The following is a 13,684-nucleotide window of genomic DNA, read 5'->3' on the forward strand; positions in this document are numbered from 1 at the left end:
TGGTTAAATAATTAATAATTATTACCATATTTATTGAAAGACATATTTTTCTTTAGAAAACAAATTACTTATGGATCACGTGATCACAATTTTAGTCGCTTGTTTGGATTTGTTTTTAAGAATTTCGGATTTTAGAGTTTTCGTATACAAATTATTGCATGTTGGATTATTTCAGGTATTTTTATCCATGTGCTAATTAGTATGTGTTCGCTTATAGTGTTTAATCTAAAATTAGACATGTAATTTATTATTTAAGTTTAGAAACTGCTCGTGTTAAAATGCTACAATGTATTGTCGATCGTACCATATTATCGTTACACGTTTTATCATGACATGTTTAATCATCCATGCAGAGAGAAAGACCGAGTACTTTGACAGTAAAAGTGCTAGACGGACATCTGGATGGTTATTAGCCCAATTACACTCGGAGACCAAGCTATGTAAATTTTCCGCAATCACTGTCCCATAAAAAAGTCGAAGATTCCTGCTGTTAGGTTGATGAAAGTCACTTTTCGCACCCTTGTTTTGGCTTCATACACAATAAATATATCACATCTTACCGTAATTTCACTTGAAATTCATGTTTTGTAAAAGGTACAATTTTTTAATCACAAGATTTCCTTTCAACACTTTCAGGTGCATTAGTAATGTTTACCATCAATGTCCCAAACTGCGTTCACCTAACGACAAAAACACGAATACGATATTTGCGGAAATACTATTCTACATTTTCCAGCTATAATACATGAAACAAAATAAATTGCAATCAAGTAATGTAAAAAATCAACAATGTGGACGTAAAACAAATCCATTCTAATAAATAAAAGTGAAACACCCTCCATTAAACAGGAAAGGGTGCGACGTTTCTAACTGCGTTCAGGCACATGCGTTTTTAAAAAGTATCATACTGTGCATGTGCGGTTCGTCATTTTCCATTTTTAAGGCAACTACATGAAAAAATATATGTTTCTTAATTATGCACAGTTGCCGAACACTTAATTTATTAATTTTTTTAAAGGAAAAATTATATTTATCAAGCGTTCTGGTCCAGTCTGCGTTTTATCAACACACTGATAGGCATTATGTTCATACCTGCAAATAGTTTATAAAATATCATTTTTTTAATGAATTGATTCGAAATTAACACAATTTATATACTCAAAATTATTTACAACTGTTATGAATGGATTATGAATATTATTCACTACAATAGAGGCACAGAAATGTAGCATACCTTTTGCAGATCGAATATAATAATTGAAAAAAATGTCTAACAACAGGGGTCTTAAAAATCATAAAAATTAAATTCTTTGGCCTTATTGAGGTCATGTGACACGCACTGAATATTAATTCATCTTTCTCCATTTTAAGTCAATTTCTACGAGTCATGTGGACCTGATATCAGTAATTTTAAGGAATAAACAAAAACGACTTAGTAAAATTAATGGTTTTAGGGGTTTGTAAAGTTTTGTATTTAGATACTTACTTTTTTCAACTTTATTGTTTGTAAAAATGTTCCTGAACTGTGAAGAAAAACCTCATAAATGAACGACATGCCGATGACAACAAATCGGATGTTGATTGTGCGAACCGTGCACAAGAAAACAAAGAGAACGGAATTTAAAGCATAACACAGTTAGGGACGTTGACGATATATATTATATTTTTATAATTCTGGACAAAATATTAGTTTTAAGTTTTAAAAGAAGAAATAAATAAAAAGTACCTTTTGTCAAATATATGTATCAAAAAATTACCATTGGATACGTTTTATTTATTGTGTACAAAGCCAAAACAGGGGTGTGAAAAGTGACTGTCGTCGACCGTAATTCCACAACAATCCTATGTTTGATGTTAAATACCTTTACATCGATCATTTTGGAGTTCCTTGATAAAAAAAAATCCACATATTAATCACTAATACACACATTACAGAAAGAAACCCGACAGCACCCACATTCAGCTAAGCTTCAGCAAACTGATATTCCAAGCTCACTGACCTATATGGTGACGTAGTGTCACATGTTCGCCCACTTGGTGATTCTGCCTTCTACGGGCTGTTTCATATGACAATACAAGTGGCCGACAATCACCAAAGTGACAGTGAAAGCGAGTGGTATATGATGGAAAACATCAGTTGTACTATAAATGGTTACTTACATGTTTATATGTATTTACTACAATGCACATTACTGAATAAAAATCAGACAATTACATCCAACATTTCAGCTGTGCAAATATAATGGATTCTAGTGAAATATTAAAGATCTCTGGAAGATTTGACAGCAAAATTTTCACTTTTTTATTTTACATGCAAATAACCAATATGTATGCTTAGAAGACTATTCGATTTTGTGATATAATTATTACTGTTTTAATGCTAAATAGTTTTGTGCAGAAATTTGATATGCAAATAACAGGATTTATTCTAAAAACCAATATGCAGTTAAGTCATTTCCACTTATTATTTCTATTCAAGTGTTTTCGTTTTTTTCAGTTTCTGAAGGAAAACAACTTGGTTCATTAATACCAAGAGTCACAATATGCAAGGATTAGTATTGAAGTATGACAACAACAAATATGGTGTGCCCACTAGCTACAAAAATGGTAATTATGTACAGATGTTACACAGTTTTATAGCTTTGTGAGATCTGTTGATCTCCATTGTAATAATGTTAAAGCTGCAATCTCTATATAAAGTTAATTTCTTCCTATGATGCATTGTTAAAAAATACATTTATCTCCTGTGACGTATGTAAAAAAAATAGCACAATATTTCACACGAACCGCCGTTCTGTTCGCGTGTAGGTTACGCAAAATTAAATTTACGCAAACTGGTTACGTCATGACCTGTAAACATTAAGAAATTAAAACTTGCAAACTTCACGATTACAGGACATTTATTCAAGCAGACATACTACTATTATTCCGACAAATGTTTAAGCTGAACTTTAGATGCGTGATGCGCAGCAAATCAGTAAACAACGTTATATTTCAACAGTTGTAATTTGCAGCCAGTCTAAAGTAAATGTTCGGTATAGAGTCGAGCCAAAAGTTTTAAAGAAATGTGCTCAGACCGCTGGGGATGGCTAAATTATCTGCTGCTATTTTATCTCTAAAGGAATTTATGTAGACATAATATTGGATTGGCTATAATTTTCCATATGTTAAAAACAGTTTTAACATAAACAGGAATCCAAAAGTGTCCAATTTTTTTTTAAATACTAACATCGCATAATGAGCTTTAAAAAACCACACATTTGGAATGTCACTGTAGTATAGAAGTACCATTGATAAAGTGAAAGTAGCGTAACCACCGCAAAACAAAAAAAGGAATCCCTCCAAATGATTATGTATCTATTTCAAAGGCGTAGTGCCCATTACGCACAGTACGCATTTCCGTAATGCAAAAACATAATCCAGGAATAGGTCGAGGTTGTATTGAATTGTTCTATAAAATATCCTCTAAAATTGACTCTAAAAAAGATAGAAAAAAAATGCCTCCAAAAAGGCTCAGAATGCATCTACAGCGGTTCTGAGTTTCAAAATTTTCACAGGGGGAGGCCTCTCAACTCCCCCGGCTCGGGCACGCCTTTGGCATACGTAATACTAAAAAAATGTCTGTTTACGCCCCTTTATTTTGTTTCAGTACTGGGGCCGATATTCAGTTCTTTTATAATATTGTTAACTTTAGCAAGCATTAAAGACTTCTTTTTTTTCCCTTTTTTTTTGTAAAATGTTTTCTTTTGTATTTGTTTTAACTTTATGTTTGAGCTAAAAACTATGTATTTAAAATATAATTTCAACGTAATTTTGAGGTAACCAATCAGGTAACCCACGGGTTACGCAAATATAATTCACGTAACCGAACAATTGGTTACCTAGGTAAAAACCACATGAACCCACTTCCGGTTACCTCAGATTTCGAAATATTGTCCCCTGAAAAATGCAATGTTAGTTATGAAGCACTGAGAGCAGAATACAGAACTTGAATTAGTTTATTTTACAATATAAACAAAATCATCCACAACACTTGTATGTAAGTTACGTCAAAGGAGTTGGTGATAGCTGCTGATACTGATAGCAAAACAAACAAGTATAGTAAAATCAAGGTTAACAATAACTGTGACCCGACACCCCCTTTTTGGCCATCTGACCAGTACATTTCATATTATTATTATTCTGGCCCGATTGGACATCAGAGTTTTTTTAATATATCCAGTTATGTTAGTGAATTTTTTAGTGATAGCTATTGATACAAATTACAACACTATGGTTAATTTAAGTTTGTGTGATATTACAGATTTTCAATCAAAGGATCATTTACGAGAGAACGTGCGTCGCATGCGGCAGATTCAGAGACTTAGCAAGAAACGAGAACAGGAAGCCCATCAGCCAGTGAAGGGTATCTGGAAGTCGGAGAAATACGCCACAGTTGAATCACGAATCAAAGCAGAGATACAGGTACGCCACCATTGAATCACAAATCAAAGCAGAGATAAGGTATGCCATGGTTGAATCAAGAATCAAAGCAGAGATACAGGTACGCCACGTTTGAATCACGAATCAAAGCAGAGATACAGGTATGCCACTTTTGAATCAAGAATCAAAGCAGAGATAGAGGTACACCACGGTTGAATCACGAATCAAAGCAGAAATACAGATACACCATGGTTGAATCACGAACCAAAGCAGGTATGGGGAGTTGTTGAACAGTTAATTCATTCATTTTGGAGAATGAGCTGATTAGTGTCATAGATTTCAATCCTGTTGTTGCTCGCTCTCATATTTCACTTTGTATTAAGAAATTGTTTCATTTTGTTTTTCATTTGACAGAAACCTTCAACTCCTCGACCTAGTTCGGCAACATTCCTGAGAGCTCATTCGCGTGCTGGACCACCCGTGAAAATTGAGTCACGACCATGCACTCCAGACCCCTCTGACAAAACATCCGTCCCACCCGCCTCGACTGCAAACAACGTATGTTAAGATTATTGTATTTGACATCGTAATGTTCAGTCAGAGTTTACTATTTCAATTTTGCTAGTCAGCAGCAGATTATAAATATTCACCGATTGTTTAAAACATATATATATATAGTCAAAGAATGGTTTTTATTTGAGAGAGAGAGACAGAGAGTGAGAGTGGAGGGAGACCGAGAGAGCGTATTATGGAGAGGGAGGGAGAGAATATGACGGAGAGAGAGACAGACAGATGGACAGATATCTACATATTTATTCATTACTGTTACGTATGTTCCATTGTGAGGAAGTTCATGTTGATGCTAGCTGCTTGGTCTTCAAGTGATAATATGTTTAATTTCCTTTGATAACTTTGTTATTCTGTTATATTGGCATTTTGTCCTATAAATAAAGGATTTGAAGTGGGATATATAGATTATAATTTATTTCCGGTTGAGTATGAATAACTTGTTTTATTTTAGGTGAAGCTGATTCGCCACGATATAGATTTCATCAAAGTGAATGGTCGAGGTGCCAGGCATGCTACAATTCCACGAGCTCGAAGTATGACGTCCCTGGACGACTTCAAAAAGAAGGAGCTAGAGTCCTACAAGTCTCATGAATTTGGAGAGGTTCCAAAATAGTAAGTCATAATTTAAATAACAACAAATCTAAAGTGGAAAACCTACTACACGGAACCAAGAAAAAATACCTGTTTTTAAGGGATATCTACTTTACAGAGATTATGTTCTGTACTGTTATTTAGCAGGGACAGAAGCATCTGGTTTTGAGGGAATTTTGGTCTACAGAGGGTCTTTTTTTAAGGGGTTTTGCTGGATATTCCACATATCTGTTTATCAGTAGCAAAGTTCTATGGCATTTGTGATTAATTATTCAAATATAATATTTATTTATTGAAACTTTTTACTTAATCATTGTTTTTTTGTTTTGTTGTCTAAAATAGCCTTAAATGTCGCAAAAACCAGTGGAAGAAAGAAGAAGAAGAAAGAATTGCCAACACGCCAGACCCTGCGATGCCTCCCGGACATAAAGTGATGCCTAACTCGGAACGAGAAGACACTCTTGCTCTTCTCAAACAGAGTATGTGGGGTTCTTTGTTTTTAATACTCTGTTCACTGAAGTCCAAGTTTAGGAATTGAAAAAAGAAACAAAGCTTAACTCGACTGTATGGTTTGTTGGTAATGGTTTCTGTGTTCCAAAAAAAAGGAAGCGAAAAAAGGAAGAAATTATTTTTGTGTTAATATTCTGATGAAAAGAAATAAGAGACCACTTAAACACTAAGATGAAAGAGTGACTGCAACAAAAACCCTTGTCCATAGTCTCAGGAAGTTAACTATCTTTGAATTTTATACAGATATTAATATGACCTTAATAGTTAATTAAATTTGGTCTATAATATCGGTATATTTATTCATGCCTGAATTCTAGGAATTTTAAGCAAAACATGTTTTGGTATAAAAAAAAGTTTTGGTTCAGAAATTTGTTTTACCGATATATTATTTGACTTTCATTTTCATGAAAAGAAAAATTATCAAAAGTTTTTCCATATTGTTGTCATTTTGTATTAATATTATTATTATTATTTTTTTTTTTTTCAAGAACAAAAAGAACTGATACACCAGCTAGGAGCGCTACCTTTAAGAAACGACACGTTCAGAATCCGCACATGTAAGCAGGAGCTGGAGACCAAGCTAGCCGAACTGGAAGAAGCAATTAAAATATTTTCCCGGCCGAAGGTCTTTGTGAAGATAGACTGAAATCGGCTCATAGTAGTGTAGTGTATTTAATTACCATACATTCCTTCGTCTGTGAAGTTCCAAGGACTCCACACAAATAACATTATGTTTGTGCATTCCTACAAGTATTAGTAGACGATAGAAGATGGCGGACAACTCCTGTGATACTGTGCTTCAGTGTATATTTAATAATAAGCTCACTGACTCTTATTTATAATTTTATCTATTAGGAGATACAAGTTAAGCCTGATGAGTCAAAGACTTCATAGGTTTGTCATATCGAGGCAAAAAGTGATGTTACTTCTGCATTGTGGTAGCCCAAATTAAATTTTACATTCCAATAATTTTGTACATACAAAAAACCACATATATATATATTGGGGAATAAAACGAAGTTTGAGCTGTTACAAATATTAGAACGATTAGAAAGACATTGAATATACAGACATCGATCAAGTTAAGAAAAAAGTTTTCTCTTTTTACGACACCATGAGAGTACATTGATTCATTATTAATGATCAGCTATTGGATATCAAGCATTTGGTAATTGTGACGCATAAACTTTAGAGGAAACCTACAACATTATTTCATTCCTTACTAACCAAAACTATTTAGGAGCCTATATCCACTGAAGGTTCAGGCACGTCGATCCCGATCGCCACCTTTGACTATTGTTGGTTATATCGATCGGAACCTTCCATTGGTAGCAAGGGATCTTTTATACATGTATGCACCATCCACAGACAGGATAGCACATAACTTTACTTATTATGTAAGTTCAGGGCTTTAGATTGCACCACAGCTGAGATGATAAAACATGTGCCGAAAATATCAAAATAAGCACGCCTAACTTTAGTATAAACATAATAACCTCAAAATATTTTCACTTCAAAACTAATGGAATGTTAAGCTGTAACTAAATTAAAATAAGTTTAAATGCTTTTTTGAATAAATTATGTGCAACTCTTTATTAGCTATTATTAACATTACTCCACTAAAAAGACCACAGTGTGCTCAAAAAGCCTGTTGTGCTCAAATTTATTAGATCTAAAGCCCTGCAAGTCGTGGCTGGAACAAAAATAAAATCAGTGGGTCGGACATTCTAAGCCAGAAATGTATTTAATTTGTAATGTTAATCATTATAAGCACTCTGGTAGGCAAAAACTAATCGGTGGCAGTAAAAAAAATGTCTCTTTAACAGTCATTATGTTAGTTGGTTCCATTTTTAGGCAAATAAAACTCATGTTAAGGTGGGGAGAATGTACGTTTAAATTTAATTTCTGTTAAAGTATGATTTACAAACATCTCTTGTCTTTGTGTTTGTCTGTCTGTCTGTCTGTCTGTTTGTCTCTCTCTCTCTCTCTCTCTCTCTCTCTCTCTCTGTATGTGAAAAAAATAATTGTTAATCTGTTAGTGAATAAAACAGTTTACATATACAAAAGTATTAAAAAGAGAAAACTGCTGTTTCCAAAATTAATGAAAACAAAAACACTGTATATATTAAACATTATTATTACACTATGTTCAAGTACATGTATAATAATACTGGACATTCAACAAGCGTATTTTAATGAGGAACATAAACATGATACGAAATCGTAGCAAGTTTAATATCGTACTTAGTACCCATATAATCGATCTTAATATATATTACTCAACTCGTTTAGTTGACATTCCTGTAACCTTGGGTGTAGTGCGCCAATTGATGACGTCATCACGAGACGTCTAAATGTCGCGTCCCACTTTGTGTTCAAATGGGACGTGGGCCTATCACAGTAATAGTTACCATGATATTTTTAACCATATGTGTAATAATAGTGGATATTAAGAATTACAGTGACCCTGAACATATTTGGTGTCTACTACTTTTATTATTTTTTTATGACTGTAAATATGCTTACTTGTCTATTTTTACTATTACATTTTATGTGTAAAATGCAACAATATATATTGAAACATAATACACATAATAGCGACAAACCTTTCATATTGTTGGTTTGTTGAAATTGTATGCCATGTGATGAATGGATTTATTATATAACATTTAGTGAAATATCTTAAAATATCAGTGAAATAAAAGTGTTAGTCATTCAGTGACGATAACACATTTTAGAGTGAAAATTTCACTGTAAGAAAGTTGGAACTATTTTGCTGCTGGCATTTTAAAAATAAAGATAAATTGCCAAAAGTTATATAATAAAGAGAAAATTTCATGGTTTTTTGTCAAATATGATTTATATCTCATCGAGTGAAGTTTGCAATCATATCACACTTGGCGCGACTCGTGAGATATGATTGCAAACTTCACTCAATTGGATATAAATCCTATTTGACAAAAAACATGAAATATTCTCTCTTATCCATTGGTGTTAGTCTTGTAGTACTTACTGAATACCATATTATGCATTCCACAACCGACTAGTGACTTAAAACTTTAGTATGCTCTCTTTAATATTAGACTATATTAAATGGACTCTTTATTCCAAGACCAACAGAATTTATGTGTTTTCTGTTTATTGTTTATGTACATCACCACTGGACTTGGAAGAAGTCTGCAGTTGACCCAATAACACGTTTTTAGTACAGTACCTCGTTACCTCGACTGCTGTTACTGTGGAATTTATACCATCCAACCAAGGATTCTGAAGAAAATACCTTGTTACAATTACATTACGCAATTAAAGATGTTTTAATGCGTTGAATGGGACACTGTCAGTGACCAGTCATTAACAGTACACAGGCAGTTTCACATGGTGCCCAAGTTACCCATGCTTGTTAGATCTACAGATGTGTATCATTCAATTAAAGAACTGACTGAATAATATGTATTCTGTTTTTGTGGCGATTGGTAAATGTGAATGACAAGCATGTACCAATTATAGATGTCTTTAACCAGTGAATGATTGGCAGTGAATGTACTTTTATATACGTCTGTTGATTAATATATTTAATAATGCTTTTTAAAAACATTTTATTGTATGTTCAGTATTTGTAATTGCAATGCATTAATTGTTTAAATTAGTAACTATTTAGCTCTTTTTTTTTTTTTTAAATGTTATTATGGCAAGGGAGATAACTTGTTACATATTAACTACAACAGCAAATTCAATATAATGACAAAGTGACCCAATAACAAACATGGTTTTTATAACAAGTTCTAACTGTACATCGTTGGTGGAAACTGGAAGTGACATTCAGTTACTACAGAAACAGAAACAAGCTCGGTGAACTGGCACATTATCATGTAGGATTATCATGTGGCTTTACGCAACCTTTTTAACTTCTTTGCATAGTAAGAAACATTTGTTGTGGTACCTTATTGAAGGTAAACTATTATCAAAAACATTTCACAGTCCAAGAAAACAACCAAGCTCTCCCAAATAAGAAATCCTAATTGCATGTTTTAGGATTAAAGGCATACTGTCACAGATTTAAGGACCTTATTTCTCTAAAAATTGGATAATAATAAAAAAAATTACATTAATTATTGGAAACCAAATCTACCTATCGCATCACCTTAACTGAACGACGATGGAGTGAAATCCATATCATCCCTCTCGGCAATTTTAGTTTTTGAATTATGGGCCATTGCCAAAATTCAATTATTTTTACAAAATGTCATTAATAAATGGAGTTTGGTGGTTATGAAGATGGTTGAATAAAATACATTTAGGGATAAATCAAATAATTTTTGTTCAGGTAATACTTTGTTAGACCATTAAATAGGTCATTGGTCTGTGACAATATGCCTTTAAGTGAAACGGAATACACTGCCTTCTTTTCTGAATGAATGAATGAATGAATGTTTAACAACACCCCAACACAAAAATACACATCGGCTATTGGGTTTCACAAATGGTAAGTATATGAAAATATTATTTATATATATATTATGCAAAACCACGGTGTAAGGAGCTGGGTGGGGGGGGGGGGGGGGAGGGTATACCTTCCTTTCTGCTTTCTTTTCCAAGTTGGTTATTTGCCTATCATTCTTCAAACCATGGCTTCACTATTTAGGACATTTTCATAATTTGAATGTCATTACCATGGGTGATCATAAATTCTTGACCTACCAAGGCTAATTTCTACAGTATGCCTTTCACTCTAGAGTGTATTGGTAATATTTTCTGTTGATTTGCAGGGTTCCTACGCATTCTGGAACACCTGGAATGTCCTGGAAAAATATTAAATTTTGTTTTGTCCTGGAAATTTAAGCCAAATATTTGGTGGTTTATTTTTTTCGCATCTTTACTTCTGTTGTCCTCATAACCTGCCTAAATTCGGACAATAATTTGTTATAAAAACATTTATTGATTGAACATTTCATGTCCTGGACTTTTTTTTAAAGTCCTGTAAAAGTACTGAAAATGTCCTTAAAATTTAGGTTTTTTTTCAAATGTAAGAACCCTGACTTGGGAGTTTTAACTGTCAGATGAAGCTATTTGGTCACCGCTGTCAACTCTACGTCCTTTAATCAAAAAGAAAATATTAGAATTCATCTTATTCCTCCAACTCACCATCCTACAGAGTTTGTTATATGATAAAGTGTTCGTGTTTTTCTGATATGTGCCTAAAAACTAGTTAAAAAAAATATTTAAATGTATTTTCCAAATACATTTTATTAATGGCATTAGCACATTCACGGTAAACCTATACTCCATAGGTGTCGAGTGTCTTCTAGCTATGTCCTGTTTATTTGTTAGTGATTCGTGGAAGCAATCACGACTTTGCCAAACTGCAGACCTGTTTTGATTACGAAAAAAATGGTTTTGTTCAGATTTACATAATATATTATATAAACAGGTTAACTAACGGTTCAACACCTATCCATTGGCCACGCCGAAAACTGGGTATGGGACAGACGTGCTTGAATCTTAAATGGATAGAGGCACGTTAGTAGAGTTTAGGATTAGGATTAGCACCGATCGAAATCGATTTCGATATTGTTAATTTTATAGGACGGTTTGGCTGTGGCTAGGTCATCACCGTGGATCGGCCAGTCGGGTGTATTTTAAATTGATATACAACGTGCGTGGTATCGCCGTATACTACAACATCTATATAATTACCACATGGTGTTTTCTGCAACGGACGTGTATGCAATTTAATTACTTGATCCCGACTGTACTTCGCTGAATTTGAAAGTGTATGGTGCATGAGCTGTAAATCACAGGGAGAAGATTTTGTTTGTAGCACAGGGTCAGTTGTAAATCATTATGTTCGTTTCAAAAGCATAGAGTGGATTGTAAATTATTGGGAGGATTTATTTTGTGAATGGTCGGTAGTACGATGTATTATCTTGTATGTTTCAGTCCCTATTTCTCCAGTGCTGTTGAACTCCGTAAGTAGGTTGCGACTTCCAAATCCAGTCGTCAGTACCGTATTAATCATTATTTTTCTAGGCGCGTGCTGGAAATTGAGGGAGTCTAAACTGGTGAGCGAAGGTTTTTTTTAGAAAGGGTTGTACCATGCTCCCCCAGAAAATATATTAAAAAAAAAAAAAAATCTTAGAACAAGTTTGGGTGCGGATTCCACCCATAAACACACACTCTCTGTGCATGCACCTCTTGTCTGTATAACACCACCCCGTATCCATATTAGGTATATATGTGCTTGGCCATACGTATACATGCAATCATTTATATCTGACTGTGTCTGTGTCATAGTCCATACAAGTCCGCCACACGTTATATCAAAGAATACAAGGTAGGCTTATTCCGGAATCTTTCTTGTAAACCTAACCCTAACATAATGTTCAAATTTCAAAAAGAAAATTCGGGATCCAGTATTTTGGCTATAATCAAGTTTTATTATAGTCTGAATATTTTCAGCTCATAACATCTTATCATCTTGTAACGTATCAAGGACGTAGCTATACGTTGAACATTTGTACGGTATAGTACAAAACATTACGATGTCCAGAAATGCATTGTTATATATATATATATATATATATATATATATATATATATATATATATATATAAACCACCTTTCATATTCTATGCAAGAAAATAGAAGTAAATTGGCTCCTTTTTTTCTTCAGTTAGTCGCTTTAACTGAGTACATTGCGTATATAATGAGTAAATAATAGTTAAGTTCATGTATATAATAATAGGATCATGTACATAGCTTGCAATGTACTGTGCGAAGACGTGTATTCGTGTCGATTATAATCAGCATATCGATATATTGTTATAATAGCATTCTTAATTGACAAGCAGGCGCGAATCCCATTGGCGTAGCCAGGATTTTATATTGGGGGGGGGGGGGGGGGGGGGGTAAATTACATTGTCTGTGAGTCGTGTTATGAGGCCAGAGAAAAATGTACATGTCGGTAATATAAAAGGGGTATGATTAGGGTAGACATGGTCCCTCTCTTGACAACGCCAGTGGCGGATCAAAGGGGAAGGCTGTCCAAAATTACCATATAGATAATGTTACTGTACTTTTCAATACTGTAGTTGCCCTTTTCAAACATTACATCCCCTCTCTGAATGCTGGAGGTGTCGTTTATAAACGTTACACCCCATCCCTACTTAGAAAAATCTTTAATCCGCCCCTGGCAATGCAAGTATAAGCTGATAATCTATTACAGAATCTTAATTCTGATTTCCCCGCAATATGCGATTAATTACAGCCGATTGTATGTACCAGTATATACACGTTGGCAGAACACCAGAATGTTTTAGCCAGCAATTTGGAATCAATTAAAAATATATGTTTTAATCTTGACAAGTCTTGTTTTTGTTAATTATTAAAATAACTTCATAACATATATCAATCTAAGAACTTTGTTATCGTGATCGTCTCAGAGCGTTCGATTCGTCATCCCATACTCACTGTTAATTAAAGACGGCGAGTTAATGGGGTATCAGACGCAAGTGCAGGGAGTTTAGCAGGGTGGGGTCTAGACTGTGGCGACCGAAGGAGGGTCGAGTCAGTAAAATTTGCTTGAGCGGGGAGG

The 13,684-nt window shown here is 34.0% G+C and overlaps 1 protein-coding gene across 1 annotated transcript; it reads left to right on the forward strand.

Annotated features, from left to right (window-relative positions):
* The first annotated feature begins 84 nt into the window (after positions 1 to 84).
* On the forward strand, positions 85 to 8,142 carry LOC121379362 (enkurin domain-containing protein 1-like). The gene is made up of 7 exons (XM_041507946.1): positions 85 to 175; positions 2,498 to 2,607; positions 4,304 to 4,464; positions 4,837 to 4,980; positions 5,444 to 5,604; positions 5,926 to 6,062; positions 6,582 to 8,142. Exons 2-7 carry the CDS (start codon positions 2,544 to 2,546, stop codon positions 6,737 to 6,739), a joined length of 825 nt encoding a protein of 274 aa, XP_041363880.1. The 5' UTR covers positions 85 to 175; positions 2,498 to 2,543; the 3' UTR covers positions 6,740 to 8,142.
* Positions 8,143 to 13,684: the final 5,542 nt, after the last annotated feature.

This window comes from Gigantopelta aegis, chromosome 8 (assembly GCF_016097555.1).
Source record: "Gigantopelta aegis isolate Gae_Host chromosome 8, Gae_host_genome, whole genome shotgun sequence".
NCBI classification, from domain to species: Eukaryota; Metazoa; Mollusca; class Gastropoda; order Neomphalida; family Peltospiridae; genus Gigantopelta; species Gigantopelta aegis.

Excerpts from the sequence above, each read along its gene's own strand:
- LOC121379362 (XM_041507946.1), top strand. The coding sequence starts at position 2,544 with ATGCAAGGATTAGTATTGAAGTATGACAACAACAAATATGGTGTGCCC. Across the intron at positions 2,608-4,303 it reads GCCCACTAGCTACAAAAATG|ATTTTCAATCAAAGGATCAT; the intron begins GTAATTATGTAC and ends GTGATATTACAG. Across the intron at positions 4,465-4,836 it reads GAATCAAAGCAGAGATACAG|AAACCTTCAACTCCTCGACC; the intron begins GTACGCCACCAT and ends TTCATTTGACAG.